A 15504-nucleotide genomic window follows, 5' to 3' on the forward strand; every position below is an offset into this window, starting at 1 on the left:
GGACCAAGTTGCTGATGTTTTTAGTAAGCCCCTCAAATTAGCTGTTTTTCTAAAGTTGAGAAAATTACTTGGAGTTTGTAGTCTGGAAGACTCAGTTTGAGGGGATTCTGAATGTTTTAAACTGGATGTTTGTAGACATCAATTTAAGGGAGGGTTTGTTGAAAAAAATCTTTATTTTTGTTATTTGTTGGTCAGTTGTCCTAGTTTTTAGGAAGATAGTTATTAGTTGGAGAATTGTTGAACTAGTCTTCAGCAAGTTTGTTAAGTGGTTGTGATTTTACCAAATCTTTAGCTTAGTGGTTACTGGTTCCTATTTTTTTTATGCTTCTATCTGTTGATGTAGGTGCCTATTTAAAGGTCATTCCTTAATGAAATTATGTAGTGAGTTATTTTCATTCACCAGATATTTCCTACTGTATTGCCTCTGTTTGTTTTTTTTTTTTCAACACAAAGTGCATATAATCTGTTATTATATATGCACTACAAAGTACAAACAATATCTTTGGAAGAGCTCTTTCTGATATGACACCAGTCTTTGACACCCCATCAGAATATGAAGATGAGTTCATAGAAGACAGAATAACAGGAGGATCCCCTTGACAAAACAGAATGATATTGCAGAAAAGTTTGCTGATTTAGCTCTTTGATTTGTTTATATGCTTAATACCTAGCAATTTATTAGTAGCTCATTTAATATTGGTTGGTTAATTTTGTATCTTTGTTTAGGAGAGCAATTTTTTAATTAATTCATGAGTTGTTTATCTGATAGAGAGGTGATTAGTGAGTCGGTTGTATTTTCTGTTATTTTCTTTAATTCATGATTAAAGAATAGTCATCATTTTGTTTTATATTTAATTTTTTGGATAGATTACATAGGTACCTTGTACTTTAGGGGTAGTGATAGATAGGTACCATAATCTTTTAATTGCAGTACTTGATACCATGAACCCTTAAAAATAGACACTTGGGTCCATCCATTAGTATTCCATTAGTTAAATATTACATAATGCCAAAAATAATCTTCTCATGTATTTTTTGAGTTCATTCTACGGAGTAAAATCATCATGGAGAATGCCATAGGCTAGGCTGGTCCGTAGGCCTAACTGTAAACCAGGCCAAAGCTATTTATTTAAAAAAATTGAAAAAAAAATTTAATTTTAAATTTTATATGAATTTTGATGTATACAATTGTTTATATATACAACAATTAAATAAATTAGTATAATAAAATTGAAAAAATTGTTTATTTTATTAATTTATTATATACTATATATTATTATATAATTATAATTTATATAATATTATATATTATGTATAAATATATATATATGGGCCATGTCGGGCTAGGCTGAGGCACAGGCCAAGTCGTGCCAGCCCATGGGCCACAGGCAGCATGGCACGACAGTGCGGGCTATGCCGGCTCAGCCTGTCGACCTAAAACCCCAAACCCAGCACGACCCATACAATCATGCTATGCCGCGACACAACCCATGGACCATCGGGTCAGGCCGGCTCAAAATCGTGTCGGGCTGTGGGCTACACGGCCTCATTTACACCTCTAAGTATTTCCCTTATTTGTTGTCTAAAAGTCCATAGACCCAAACTTTTGTCTGTAGTCATCTTATTAACAATTTAGAATCTCCCTCCACCTCAAAGCTCCGAAATCCCCATTATTGGGCCAATCTCAAGCCTTGTAATAGAGCCATAATTTCAACTCTTAGAGACTCTCTCACACCTATGGGACTAGAATATAGTGCCATCAATCCGCCCTCCCCATCCTTGTTTTATATTTAATTGGATAAGAACTTATTATCTATAATAAGCCCTAATTTCTTTGGTGAAAACCTAAGACATTTGAAATAGTAATCTCTCCAATCAAAACAATAAGAATATATAAAAGAGAGTTTTGAACTTGGGTCCCTTCTCTTGGCTAGAGCACCATTCAGACTCAAGTTAAACAAAGGGAAAACTCACGAATTTGTTTATGGTTATCTTTTAAAACACACACACATATAATCCTTTTTATTTTATTTTATATTTTTATTTTTAAAATTTATATTGTTGAAGAGGAGAGGTAGGGGTGGACCAAATATAACTTGGGTGAAAATAATAAAAAGTAATATAAGCACCCATGGATGACACAATATAACAGAGTGGCGAAACAGAATTTGTGTACCCAACCTCATATAATTGGGACAATGCTTAGATGATGATGATGATAACATTTATATTTGATCTTATTACTTCTCCAAGCCTAAGACAGTCCTTTAGTTTCATGAGAAAAAGTAGACAAGAAAAATCTAGTTTGTCACAAAAAATAAGAAAGAAGGAAAATGTTTGAGAGCACCTTATTGATAGTTAAAGCACCTCCATCGTTGCACTTTTCATGAGATTATTGGGTTTCTATGTACATGTAGAAAATGGAATCAACCATGATTGTAGAATTTAATGGGTTTCAGTCTCACCTCAAACAATCAACTCACAAGTTGATGTTTCCAGTGAAATTTCCAAGTTTGTTGACATGATTTAAAGGTTAAACCATTAGTGTAGTAGATAGAGGTCCTGTGCGGAGATGGCTCTCTGCCATTTGGCCACAAAAAGAATGTGAATTCTTTCTGGAGTGTAAGGTCACATCTGCTTGTTTGGCCACAAAAAGCAAAATGTAGTTTGTGTAATTGTGAGTTGCGAATATGTAGCAAATTAAGGGCCACTGGAGGGTTCTACAGACCACAGTAAAATGAGCATAATGTATAACAACTAAAATTGGAATAGCTGAATGTAAGGGTGAGCATTCGGTTTGTTCGATTCAAATTTGAATCGGGAAAACCAAAATTTTTACAACCGATCTATCATAGGCTAAAACTGAACCAAAACCAAAATTGGTTGAAACCGATCAAACCGAACCAAATTTTTATTTGGTTATTTCAGTTATTTTGGTTAAAACCCGAAATAAAAATCCACCCCCAACCAAAACAAACAATCCCTGAAGATGGTTGCAGGTTGCAACCTCTCTCGTTCATGGTCTGTCTGCAATCTTCACTCATCACTCTAAACCGATTAGGACTTGGGAGACTTGAATTCTTTGAAAGTTTGAGAGTTTGAGGCTTGGAACTGGAGGAGCTTGAGGAAGAGAAGAAGACGACGAAGAGGAGAGGGTTAGAGTTTAGTGAGTATAAACTAGATTCTAGAGAGTAGAGATTGACATGCTCAAGAAGAAAAGGACTCTACAGACATTTAGTTAAACTTTATAGTCTTTGACATTTAAGTTTCCTTATATTGGGTTGGGCAGCTTCCACTTTCTATTAAGTCCTATGCAAGTATGCATCGATCTACGTTTCAATTATAAATAATATTAAAAAATTTATATAACTTTAAAAATAAATCAGATTTTTCAGTTAACCGAAACCGATTAAAGTGAACCAATTAAACAAAAACCAAAACCCCAATTCTAATTTTCAGTTTTAACTGAATTATGCTCACCCCTATCTGAATGCAATGGTTATGTAATAGGCTGTGAAATCAATGATAACACTGCACACGGGTCAGGAAATATACATGGTCCACAACCACCCATTTTCTCGCATAACACTTAGGCCTCATTCATTTACAAATTTCTCATTTACCCTACTAATTGTTCCCTAAATAACACTTACCCAATAATCCTTTTACCCATAAAAAGCTAATGTTAAAATGAATAAACTTGTCTCATTATATTTTATAAAGTTTTCCCCCCAAGTGGATAAGTAACTTTTCCACTTATGAGATGGATAATTTTTACCTAATTAAATGAAACTCTCTTTACCACGCGATCCATTACTTGTTGCAAAAAAAAAAAAAAACTGTAAAATTGTTCAATGGGAAAGAGATACCCATCGACCAACTTTTCACCTTTTATTTACCACTAAACGAATAGTCTTATGGCTAACATGAAGCTTAATCATTGATACCACAACCCAGGAGACTGAATTTTTTTTTTTTTTTGTGTCCTATGTATTTTATGCCTAGCATGGGGCATTGTCATTGGTTACACAGCCAGATAAACATTGTGTTCAGCTATTTCAACTTCACCCTATCACATTCAATTAATCCAAAGTAGCAAGTGAACACTGGAACTAAATTGCAGCACAACTTAGGGCAGAGCAACAGTAAAAACTATTGATCGAGGTTGAGATGATTGAAACAGGAGTCTTGGGGTTGTGGTCAGTCCAACTGTCCAAGGGATGAATTCACATTGGTACCCAACAATGCCTGCTCCATAGCACATTCCAACCATGTAATGGAAACATCTCCCCATGACAAGTATGAGAGATGTTCCCAATGCAGGTTGAGATGTGCATGTGGGGCATGTGTGGGGTGCCAATCTAAACTCTCAAGGAATCACCAATAGTCCCAGTTGCAAGCATGGATAATGATTCAATTATAAATATCAATATTTTAAAAACAAAATCATAATCGGAACCGCTTTGCCCACCAGTTTCTGAGTCAGTAATTCGACCGTCTAATTCAAACAGACAACCTATTCTAAATTTAAAAAATAAAAAATAATTAAAATAAAAAATAACTAAAACCATTGTCCGAGTCAAATGGATTGATGGTTTGACCACCCGGATCAACAGATCACTGACCAAGTCAACAGTTTTTTGCCAAATAACGGGTTAAGGGTGAATCAGAACCAATCTGGACGGTTCCCAAACAGAACGGTCCGACCGTCCCCGTCACTGATGGATATGATGGTTTGTCTCTTTTTTTTCTTCTTCCGGATATGATGGTTTTTCTCTTTTTTTTCTTTTCCTGGATATGATGGATTTTCTAGTACTCATTGTTGGATTTTAATCTCATAAGAGATTAAATCCAATGGGTTTGATTGGTCAATTAAATGAGAAATTGCACCTGTACACTTATTTGAAAAAATCAGTTTTTCTCTTACAAAAACCCAATTTTGAACTTGTCCCACATTGGAAAATTATAAGTTTTGTTTTCAATATTTCAATAGGAGCTGATTTACACTCCTTAGAATTAGTAGAGGAAAGTATGGGGATTCGATACCGCACAATGCGCACGTGTGTGTGGCGCAATGAGGCACTTTAGAGGCGCACTTTGCTCGCACTTCGCGTGGCTTGCGATGGGCGGCTCTGGTTTTGGTACGTTGATGACCGTTGATCACCATTGATGAGATCAACGGCCACGATTCGATCGGGTGTGATCAAGAGGCACAATTCAAAGTTAACAGTCACCAATTGTTAACAACTTTTTAAACAGTCACAATGGTTGAAATTGTGACTATTCAATGTGCCTTCTCTAAACCAGCACCTACCTTTTCCTCATACCTCTTCACAAGTTATTTAAGGAGCACGAATCAGATTCCAAAAACACAATTTTCGAAATTCACTATCTCTCTCTCTCTCAGTCCGGTCTGCTACAGTCTCACAGAAGGTTTCTTTGGAGACTCTTCAACTTTGCTGGTTGCAGATTCTCGCCCAAGGCTCTGTTGTATCCTAGGAACGAATTTGCTTGTAACCCAATAGCAAACTCAGTAAAACTGAGTGGGGGCAAATAACGTTCTAAAGACAGTGTCTTCAGACGCGCCTCAGAGCTTCTCCACCCAGTTCGGTGGAGAAAATTTCAGCCGATGGCAAGACAAAATGATCTTCTTTCTGACCACACTGAAACTATACTATCTGTTGGACCCGAATCTGCAATCACTTCCTGAACCCACTGACAAAGACTCTAAGAAACTAAAGAATGAAAGAGCAAAACGGAAAGAGGACTCACTTCTGTGCCGAGGACACATACTGAATGCCTTATCAGACCGGCTCTACAACTTCTACAAGGAACTTGCATCTCCAAAAGAAATCTGGAAGGCCCTGGAATTCAAATACAAGGTGCAAGAAGCAAGTACGAATAAGTATCTTATTGTAGAATACTTTGACTTCATCATCAATGACCATAAACCTATACTGGAACAAGTTCATGAACTACAGGTGATAGTCAATAAAATTCGATCCCTTAACATCATCTTTCCTTAATCTTTCCAAGTGGGAGCAATCATTGCCAAACTTCCACCCTCTTGGAAGGATTACAGGAAGAAGCTTCTGCACAAGGCTGAAGAACTTACCTTGGAGCAAATTCAGCAACACCTTCGTATTGAAGAAGAATCTCGAATTAGAGACAGTAGGGATAAGACCCTGACCGGTATGTTGAACTCTAAGGTAAATTTTGTGGAAAACGGATCGAAGAAGACTAACCCTGCATTACAAGTAAAGAGGAAGGATGAGAACTTCAAAAAGAGCAATAATAAGAAAAGATCCTGCTATGTTTGTGGAAAGAATGGGCATTATGCCCGAGTCTACCGACATCGGAAAAGCGGAACCAAGTCTACAAACATGGTAGAAGACAATCTCGTGGCTATGATTACTGAAGTCAACATTGCAAAATCGTCTTCTGGATGGTGGTTTGATTCAGGCGCCACAGTCCATGTTTGTAAGGACAAGTCCTTATTCAAGACATATGAAGAAGTGACTAATGGCCAGGAGGTACAGATGGGAAACCAAACATGTGCCAAAGTTGCTGGAAGAGGCAATGTAGAGTTGAACTTCACCTCCAGAAAGACACTGACTCTCCTGAATGTTCTCCATGTTCCTGACATTAGAAAGAACTTGGTCTCAGTAAATCTTGTTTGTAAGAGGGGATTCAAAGTTGTCTTTGAATCCGACAAACTAATCATATCCAAGAATGGGATATTTGTTGGAAAGGGATATGATTGTAATGGTATGTTCAAATTAAGTATTAATGAAAGAAAAGTTTCTGCTTATATTGTTGATTCTTTCTCTTTATGGCATTATAGATTAGCACACTTGAATTTTAAATCCATAAAGAACAAGAGCAAACTAGGTATAATTGCTTATAGTAATGAATCAACTGAAAAATGTGAAATATGTGTAAAATCTAAAATGGCTAAGAAACATTTCCCTAGTGTTGAGAGAAATTCTCAACTTCTAAAATTAATCCATTCTGACATCTGTGAACTCAATGGTGTATTAACTAGATGAGGCAAAAGATACCTCATAACATTTATAGATGACTTTTCTAGGTACACATATGTCTACCTTATGAGAACTAAGGATGAAGTCTTTGACATGTTTAAACTATATAAGACTGAAGTTGAAAATCAACTAGAAAAGAAAATTAAAACCCTTAGAAGTGATAGGGGTGTTGAATACTTTAAAAATGAGTTTAATTCTTTCTGTGAAGAATTTGGAATAATACATCAGTGTTCTGCTCCCTATACCCCTCAGCAGAATTGTCTGACTGAAAAGAAAAATAGAACACTTATAGAAATGATAAACTACATGTTGTTAAAAGATAATGCACCCTTAAACCTGTGGGGGAAAGCACTCCTAACAGCCTGTCATTTACATAACATAATTGTTTCTAGAGTTAATAACAAATGCCCATATGAATTATGGACAGGAAGAAAACCTAATTTAGCATATCTAAAAGTGTGGGGGTGCTTAGCATATTATAGAATTCCAGATCCTAAAAAACCAAATTAGGACTCAGAGCTAAGAAAAGTATGTTTGTTGGATATGCAGAACATAGCAAGGCCTATAGGCTTCTAGACTTAGAGTCCAACATAATAATTGAAACTAGAGATGTTTAATTCTTTGAAAATAAACTGTGTTCTGAACCTGTAGAAAATGAATCCACAGGAAATGACAGAAAAACTCATATCTCAATACCTGTTGATAATAATGAGACTAAAAGAAGAAATGACACAACTATAACACCTACAATAGGACTTAGAAGAAGTCAAAGACAAAGAATAGAGAAACACTTAGGTTTAGATTTTATCTCTACTCAGTCAATTGTATTTTTGGTTGAGGCTGATAGAGAGAAGATTTTAAATAAAATACCCATTGTCCTAAGCATTGAAAACGATCCAAAAACCTATAGTGAGGCCATGACCTCTAGAGATGCTGCCTTTTGGAAGGAAGCTATAAATGATGAAATTGATTCAATAATGTCAAATAACACATGGGTACTAGTAGATCTGCCTCCAGGATCAAAACCAATAAAATGTAAATGGGTGTTTAGAAGAAAATACAACACTAATGGAACTGTGCAAACTTTTAAGGCTAGATTGATAGCCAAAGGATTTAGTCAAAAGGAAGGGATTGATTACTTTGACACCTATGCACCAGTGGCTAAAACAACTTCTATTAGAACACTTTTAGCATTAGCATCCATTTATCACTTATCTGTTCACCAAATTGATGTTAAAACTGCTTTCTTAAATGGTGATTTAAATGAAGAGGTTTACATGGAACAACCAGAAGGATTTGTTCTTCTTGGAAACGAGAAAAAAGTCTGTAAACTGGTTAAATCACTATATGGATTAAAACAAGCACCTAAACAGTGGCATGAGAAATTTGATTCTTGCATTCTAGCTTTTGGTTTTAAACAAAATAGTGCTGATAGATGCATCTACTCAAAATTCACTAAAAATTATGGAGTAATTGTGTCTTTATGTAGATGATATGCTTAGTGTGGGTACAAATATGGTTGGCATAAATGAAACTAAAAACTACTTATTTTCTGTTTTCAAGATGAAAGATTTAGGAGAAGTAGATACCATTTTGGGAATAAAAGTTAAAAAGAATAGTAGGGGCTATGCACTAAGCCAATCACATTATATTGAGAAAGTACTTGAGAAATTTAAGCATTTAGGGTTTAAAGAATATAGCACGTCATATGATTCTAGTATAAAACTAGTAGAAAATACTGGTAGAGCAATTGCACAACTTGAGTATGCTAGTGCAGTAGGGAGCTTGATGTATGCTATGCTTTGTACCAGACCTGATATTGCATTTGCAGTAAGTAACTCAGTCAGTTTACAAGTAATCCCGGTGCAGAGCATTGGAAGGCAATTGGGAGAGTTCTTGGGTATCTCAAGAGAACCTTGGAACTTGGCTTGTTTTATTGTGATTATCCAGTTGTACTAGAAGGGTACACTGATGCAAGTTGGATTACCGGTAATGGAGATAACAAGTCCACATCTGGATGGATTTTTGTCCTTGGTGGGGGTGCGACCTCTTGGGCACCCAAGAGATAAACTTGTATATCTCACTCGACCATGGAATCCGAATTCATAGCCTTAGCGGCTGTTGGAAAAGAGGCTGAATGGATTAGGAATTTATTATTAGATATAAAACTTTGGCCTAGTCCTATGCCTCCAATTTCCATTTACTGTGATAGTGAGGCAATTCTGTCAAGGGCCTACAGTGGTACCTACAATGGTAAGTCCAGACATATAAGTCTGAGACATGAATTTGTTAAGCAACTGATTCAAGATGTAGTCATCATTATAACCTATGTGATGTCAAGTAAAAACTTGGTTGATCTTCTTACCAAGGGTTTAGTCAGAGAATTTGTAAGAATGACAACCAAAGAGATGGGATTAAGACCATTTACTTAGTCACCTATAATAGTAACCCAACCTGAACTGAAAAGCCATCAGTATTGGGTTTAATGGGTAACAACAAGTTACAGCAATGTGACTGTTAGCACTGACATTGAGAAATTTTCCATCACAACATAAACAGTGTTGTCCGTTATGATGAGAGGTTGAGATAAACTCTTAATGAAATTCTGAAAAATGTCAAATAACGGAGCACATAGTGGAACTTCACCTATGTGAACATAGAAGTGGTGCCGCTTCTCATGAGGGTTTGGGTTTGCTCTCGGGATTGTTCATGAAACTAGGAAAGAAGCACATGGTCATAACAGTGCTGAGCAAAATTTGAAACTCCTGCAGAGACTGAACATTTTTATGTGTATAAGTGTCTCTGGTCTGTCTTGAGAGTAGTTAGTTTAAGGTCTTACCACCAATAACTTTGACAAGGCTTTGAGATAACTATACTAACAAGAGGTTTAAGTTGATAAACACCTTTTGTATGCATAACTGTGTCATAGTAGTTTGGATTGAGAGAGAACTATGTAATTGATCAATCAATGTGGAGGATTGTTGGATTTTAATCTCATAAGAGATTAAATTCAATGGGTTTGATTGGTCAATTACATGAGAAATTGCACCTGTACACTTGTTTGAAAAAATCAGTTTTTATCTTACAAAAACCCAGTTTTCAACTTGTCCCACATTGGAAAATTATAAGTTTTGTTTTCAATATTTCAATAGGAGCTGATTTACACTCCTTAGTATTAATAGAGGAGAGTATGGGGATTCGATACCGCGCAACGCGCGCGCACGCGTGTGCGCACATGTGTGTGGCGCAATGAGGTACTTTAGAGGCGCACTTTGCTCGCACCCGTGTGGCTTGCGATGGGCGGCTCTGGTTTTGGTATGTTGATGACCGTTGATCACCATTAATGAGATCAACGGTCACGATTCGATCGGGTGTGATCAAGAGGCACAATTCAAAGTTAACAGTCACCAACTGTTAACAACTTTTTAAATAGTCACAATGGTTGAAATTGTGACTGTTCAAGGTATCTTCTCTAAACCAGCACCTACCTTTTTCCTCATACCTCTTCACAAGTTATTTAAGGAGCATGAATCAGACTGCAAAAACACAATTTTTGAAATTCACTATCTCTCTCTCTCAGTCCAGTCTGCTACAATCTCACAGAAGGTTTCTTTGGAGACTCTTCAATTTTGCTGGTTGCAGATTCTCGCCCAAGGCTCTGTTGTATCCTGGGAACGAATTTGCCTATAACCCAACAGCAAACTCAGTAAAACTGAATGGGGGCAAATAACGTTCTAAAAACAATGTCTTCAGACGCGCCTCAGAGCTTCTCCTCCCAAGTTACAGTGACCCCATCTTCACCAACACTCATAATACCCAAGATTGACAAAGGGTAGGTGATGTTCTAGAACTGCTAACTTCCTGCTTGATCCTCTTTCGCTAGTGGGAGGCTTACCCAATTTGCAGATTTAATTGCAAATTTGGAAGAATCTCTCTATAATTGCCATTCCTCTAGCAAAATTACAGAGTTTCGAGTATTAGCTATCCCCGAAGCCTGGAGGCTGGAACCCATGCTCTCTCACCCATTAAAAACCATATAAGATTTAACTATCACCCTTGTTAGTAAGAAGGATGAATTAAATCAACACCCTATCTGTGTTTGGAAAGTTCTCGGACCTCCCCTCTTTCGGAAAATGTTCATGGCTCTTGATAGTAGTATTGTGAAAATTATAATCATATCGTAAATTATGGTTGAATCAAATGGAATCATGAATTGTACCTTAAATCATGAGATTATTTGTTTTTAAGAAATTTATTAAAATTTGGGTAAAAGACTTAAACCTCCTTCCAAATTTCTCCTAAATACTGAAATCTCCTCTCACATTTTAAAATGGACTAATAATTCCCTTGTCTTAGTTATATCCAATGAAAGCATTAAAAAGCCTCTTGTGTCCTTATTAAATCATTAAATTTTTAAAATTATGGAATCGTTTGAAAACATAAAATAGAACATCTACTAGTTTTGATACGACCTTGGTTTCAGCTATATATTCGAAACTGTCACTTTTTTTCCATGGTTTTTAAAATCAAACCGGAGACCAAACCGATCAGGGTCCGGATACCAGGTTTAACGGTCCAACCATTCAAACCCATTCTGACAAAAAAATTAAAAAATTAAAAAATAAAAAATAAAAAACAATCAAAACCATTTGAACATTTAATCGCCTGGTTTAACAGTTTGCTAACCAAAATCAACAGCTTTTTGAGAAAATCCAGTTTTGGGGGGAAATGGAACCAGTCCCAATTTTTCCAGTCCAACCATCCCGTCCGATCCAGTTTTGAAAACCATGTTTTTTTTAACACTTTTACCACAAGTTTATCTAGGTTCCTGAAATTTTTTATCTTAGAAAAGTTTTACACTATTTGCTCTTTGCTTGTTTTTGACATTTCAGATCTAGCGATTTCAAGGAAGGTTTGGCTTTAAATACTTGTGTAAATTCAATTGGAGTTTTTATTCTGGGTATAACTTAATTTGGCTTTAAATCGTAGAACTCAAATTGTCAAATGTGTCAATATTTGATTTTCACAATCTGTTGACGATGATGGTTTGGCATTAACAATATAATATTTGGTTTCTTACATTATATGAAACGTTATATTCTTAGATTTTGCATGTTGATCTTTACTTTAAGATCCATTTGTAAAACACCCAAATTCCAATTTTGCAAGGATGTAAAGAATCTGCAGATTGAATCTTATTTGCATCATCAAATCTTGCAACAGTTTCAGCATTCATTGGAAATATTAGAAAATAAGAACATCAGATTTGTTTCGATATTTTTTTCTTGCTTCATCATGAAAATGGCAAAAATGGGTTTTTGAAAAAATTTAATATTACAGGTAGGCAAATCTTAACAAATTACTAATCAAAGGGAGGCCTTTGTCCAATGACATCAACTAATAGGGGAGGTTTTAGTCCATGTTGAGAGGGGAGATTTCAGTATTTATGTGAAAATTCAGGGGAAGTTTAAGTCTTTTACCCTTAAAATTTTAAAACATGAATATTAAAAACTTAAATATACAGAAAAGTAAGAAATGATTTAGGTGCTCATAATTTAATAATGGATATGGCACTAAAGAACATAATGGCAAAACAGGATTCATGTAGCAGGATCCAGAAGTAAGCCCACCTCAAAGCTACCTGCAACTAAATTCTGAAGTGGAATCTCTTACAAGGTGAAGATGGTAACATGAAAAGCAGTGCACTAAGGAATTCATGAAAAAAACCATAGAAAATATGAGATATGTTAAAAGTTTTAGAAATCAAAAAGGAACCAAAGCACCACATATAACTTCTAGATAGGGAAACCATGGAATCCCAACAACTAAGCAGAAAGCAGAGTGGAATGTTTATTTACACAGAGAAGCATAGAAATTTAAGAAACCTTGCAGTTTTTCAATGACTTTGACCAACATCTCTTGCTGAATCAGATGGAGATTATTTTTACCATTACAAAGATCAGATTTTAACCACTGAACAAAGACAAAACGCAGGATTTTCTCAACTGTTGTGTTCCAAAGGGAATCTTAAATCATGAAATGAGATGAAAGAAAAAAAAAAAGGAAATTAACCCACTCTCCTGAAGAAAACTAGCCAACCATTGGATGATTATAAACGTATTCAATGGCAAGTTTACACGAGTCTATCTTATCTGCCTCCTTATCTGGAATCTCCAGTTTGAACTCCTCTTCTATAGCCATTACAATCTCAACATTGTCCAAGCTATCCAAACCTAAATCCTTTTGGAAATGGACATCAGGAGTCACCTGCAGATATATAATTATGTTAGGAAGAATAAGGCACATAAACCCTAAGCAAATGGCAATGCTGAAAGAAATGGATGGACAATGTGGATAATTGGCAAATGAACCCATTAAGATATATAGGCGCAGAAAAACATACATGAAGAAGCTGAGGCCATTTGTATTAAATGAGATGAATGTGGAGGAATGATCACAATGCAGAGACAGACAGACGTAGATACGGAGGCACATGATATATATGAACTAAAAGCTTTAACTGAAATATGAATCCAAAACAAAATAATACAGCAAATCATGTAAGATGTTCAAAAAATCTACAAATAATAAAACTATATTTCAGACAAAAATTACGGCGGTGAAGAAGATGAACAATAGGCAGCAAGCATACAACACATAAATGTTGAGGTGGAAAGAATAGTTTATACTTCTGACATAACTCAAAAATGGAAAGAAAGAAAAAAAAAATAGATTAAGAATATCCAGGAAAAAAAAGGTGAGTACATTTTCAGTAAAGGCCTTCAGGCATAATTAAGGAAGGGAAATAGATCGATGAAGGGGGGAAAAACATCTTTTCCCTTTGGCAAGGTTTGATTCACAACCAACAAAAAGAAGAGGAAATCAACGCTTAAAATAGTGAATCAGTGAATACATTAATGGAAGAAAAAAAAAAACAAATTTGGTACTTAATAAAGATACAGAAAGCAATATACCGGATCAAAATGGGAGGAAGGGTGAAATTCCCAAGTAGAAGACAAAGAAAAGTTTAGTTGAAGAAAAGACAAAACAGAGTTTGTAGTGGTAGTTGAAGAGAACCAGATTTTCCAGGGGGCAATCAAGAAACTGTGTTTCGTTCCTGGGAATCAATGTATATGTTGCCTACTAAGATACAGATCCACTCAAGAAATAAAAGAAAAGCAGTAGGTTTGTTTCGGTTAGAAATTTGCGACTAAGCTAGGGAATTTGCAATAAATGCTGAGCTGAATTGCGTTCCCAACAAAACTTAGGGATTACAAATGAACGCAAGGGGATTTCCCTGAGCATTTGAACAAGAACTAAATGTTAAGTAGCAAAGACAACTAATTCCCAGAAAGAAATAAACAACAGATACACCAATGGGAAGGGAGCAAAGTAGAAAAAGAAGATCAAATCAGAAAATGGATGAAGAAAAACTAGGATTACAGGATTTGGGAAGAAGGAACTGACCTTCGAAGGATCAACCTTGGGGAAGCTCTTGACGACGGAGAGAACTCTCTCGATCACTTCTGCCTTGTCGAGATGATCATCGTGAGAGGACATAGACCGAATGGAGTTGAAGAGATTCCATGCCTCCATCCTCGATCCATCTAGGGCTAGGGTTCGAGCAGGGACCCGAATGTGGCGAAGAATTGCAGCTCTCAAAGCCATCCTTGTTACCCTCTCTGTCTCTGGCTCGGCTCACTTTCTCGTTCTCCAAATTAGGCGTTGTCAATATAAAATAGGGTTGTCAATGGATCGGGTCTATCCGACGAACTCAATCCGATTATAAGGCTTCTGATTCAGGATTTTGTAATTCTTGTTTGTCCCAAATCGATTCAGATCCAGAACTGATTATTTTATTAAATATATAATTTTTTATAATTTTTATTATATTTAAAATTTAAAATGATAAATTTGATAGATAATAAATAAAATAATATTAATTTAAAATGTTTAATTTATTAATATATAAATAATTTAGTATTTTTTATCATTTTTATTAAGATTATATTATCAAATTTTAAATTTTAGATTATTGTTTAAATAAATAAATATAATTTTCAGTATAATCAGATCTATCAGGTCCAAGGCCGATAGACCCGACTATTAACTAGGGTGACTGGGTGTATTGATATTGTCGCGATTAATAATCAGTTCTGGACTGATTCTACCTGAACCCGACTCATACCCAACCCGTTGACAGAGCTATCAATAAATTTAGAGAGCAAGGACAGTTTTGGCATTCAGCAAAATACAATCTGACCATCCATCCGAACTGGTTTTTTACACAGTTCAAGCTAAATCAACCGGACAGAGGCCAGATGTGAAGTAGATGCGTACGTAGTGTTGTACTCGGGTCGGATTTGATCGGATTCAGCTGCATCCGAACCCAATCCAATTTGGGTTTGATATTTTAGATTCTAATTTAATTCGGCTCCATTATATTATCATTGAAATAAAA

The 15504-nt window shown here is 35.7% G+C and overlaps 1 protein-coding gene across 1 annotated transcript; it reads right to left on the minus strand.

The window, feature by feature from the left end:
* Positions 1 to 12869: 12869 nt before the first annotated feature.
* On the minus strand, positions 12870 to 14795 carry MTACP-1 (mitochondrial acyl carrier protein 1). The gene is made up of 2 exons (XM_088962659.1): positions 14511 to 14795; positions 12870 to 13310 (listed from the first exon to the last, which is right to left on the minus strand). The coding sequence occupies exons 1-2, from the start codon at positions 14709 to 14711 to the stop codon at positions 13134 to 13136; spliced, it is 378 nt and encodes a 125-aa protein (XP_088818785.1). The 5' UTR covers positions 14712 to 14795; the 3' UTR covers positions 12870 to 13133.
* Positions 14796 to 15504: the final 709 nt, after the last annotated feature.

The sequence above is a fragment of the Nelumbo lutea genome, chromosome 1, assembly GCF_056320005.1.
Source record: "Nelumbo lutea isolate HS-2025 chromosome 1, American lotus-T2T, whole genome shotgun sequence".
NCBI lineage: Eukaryota > Viridiplantae > Streptophyta > Magnoliopsida > Proteales > Nelumbonaceae > Nelumbo > Nelumbo lutea.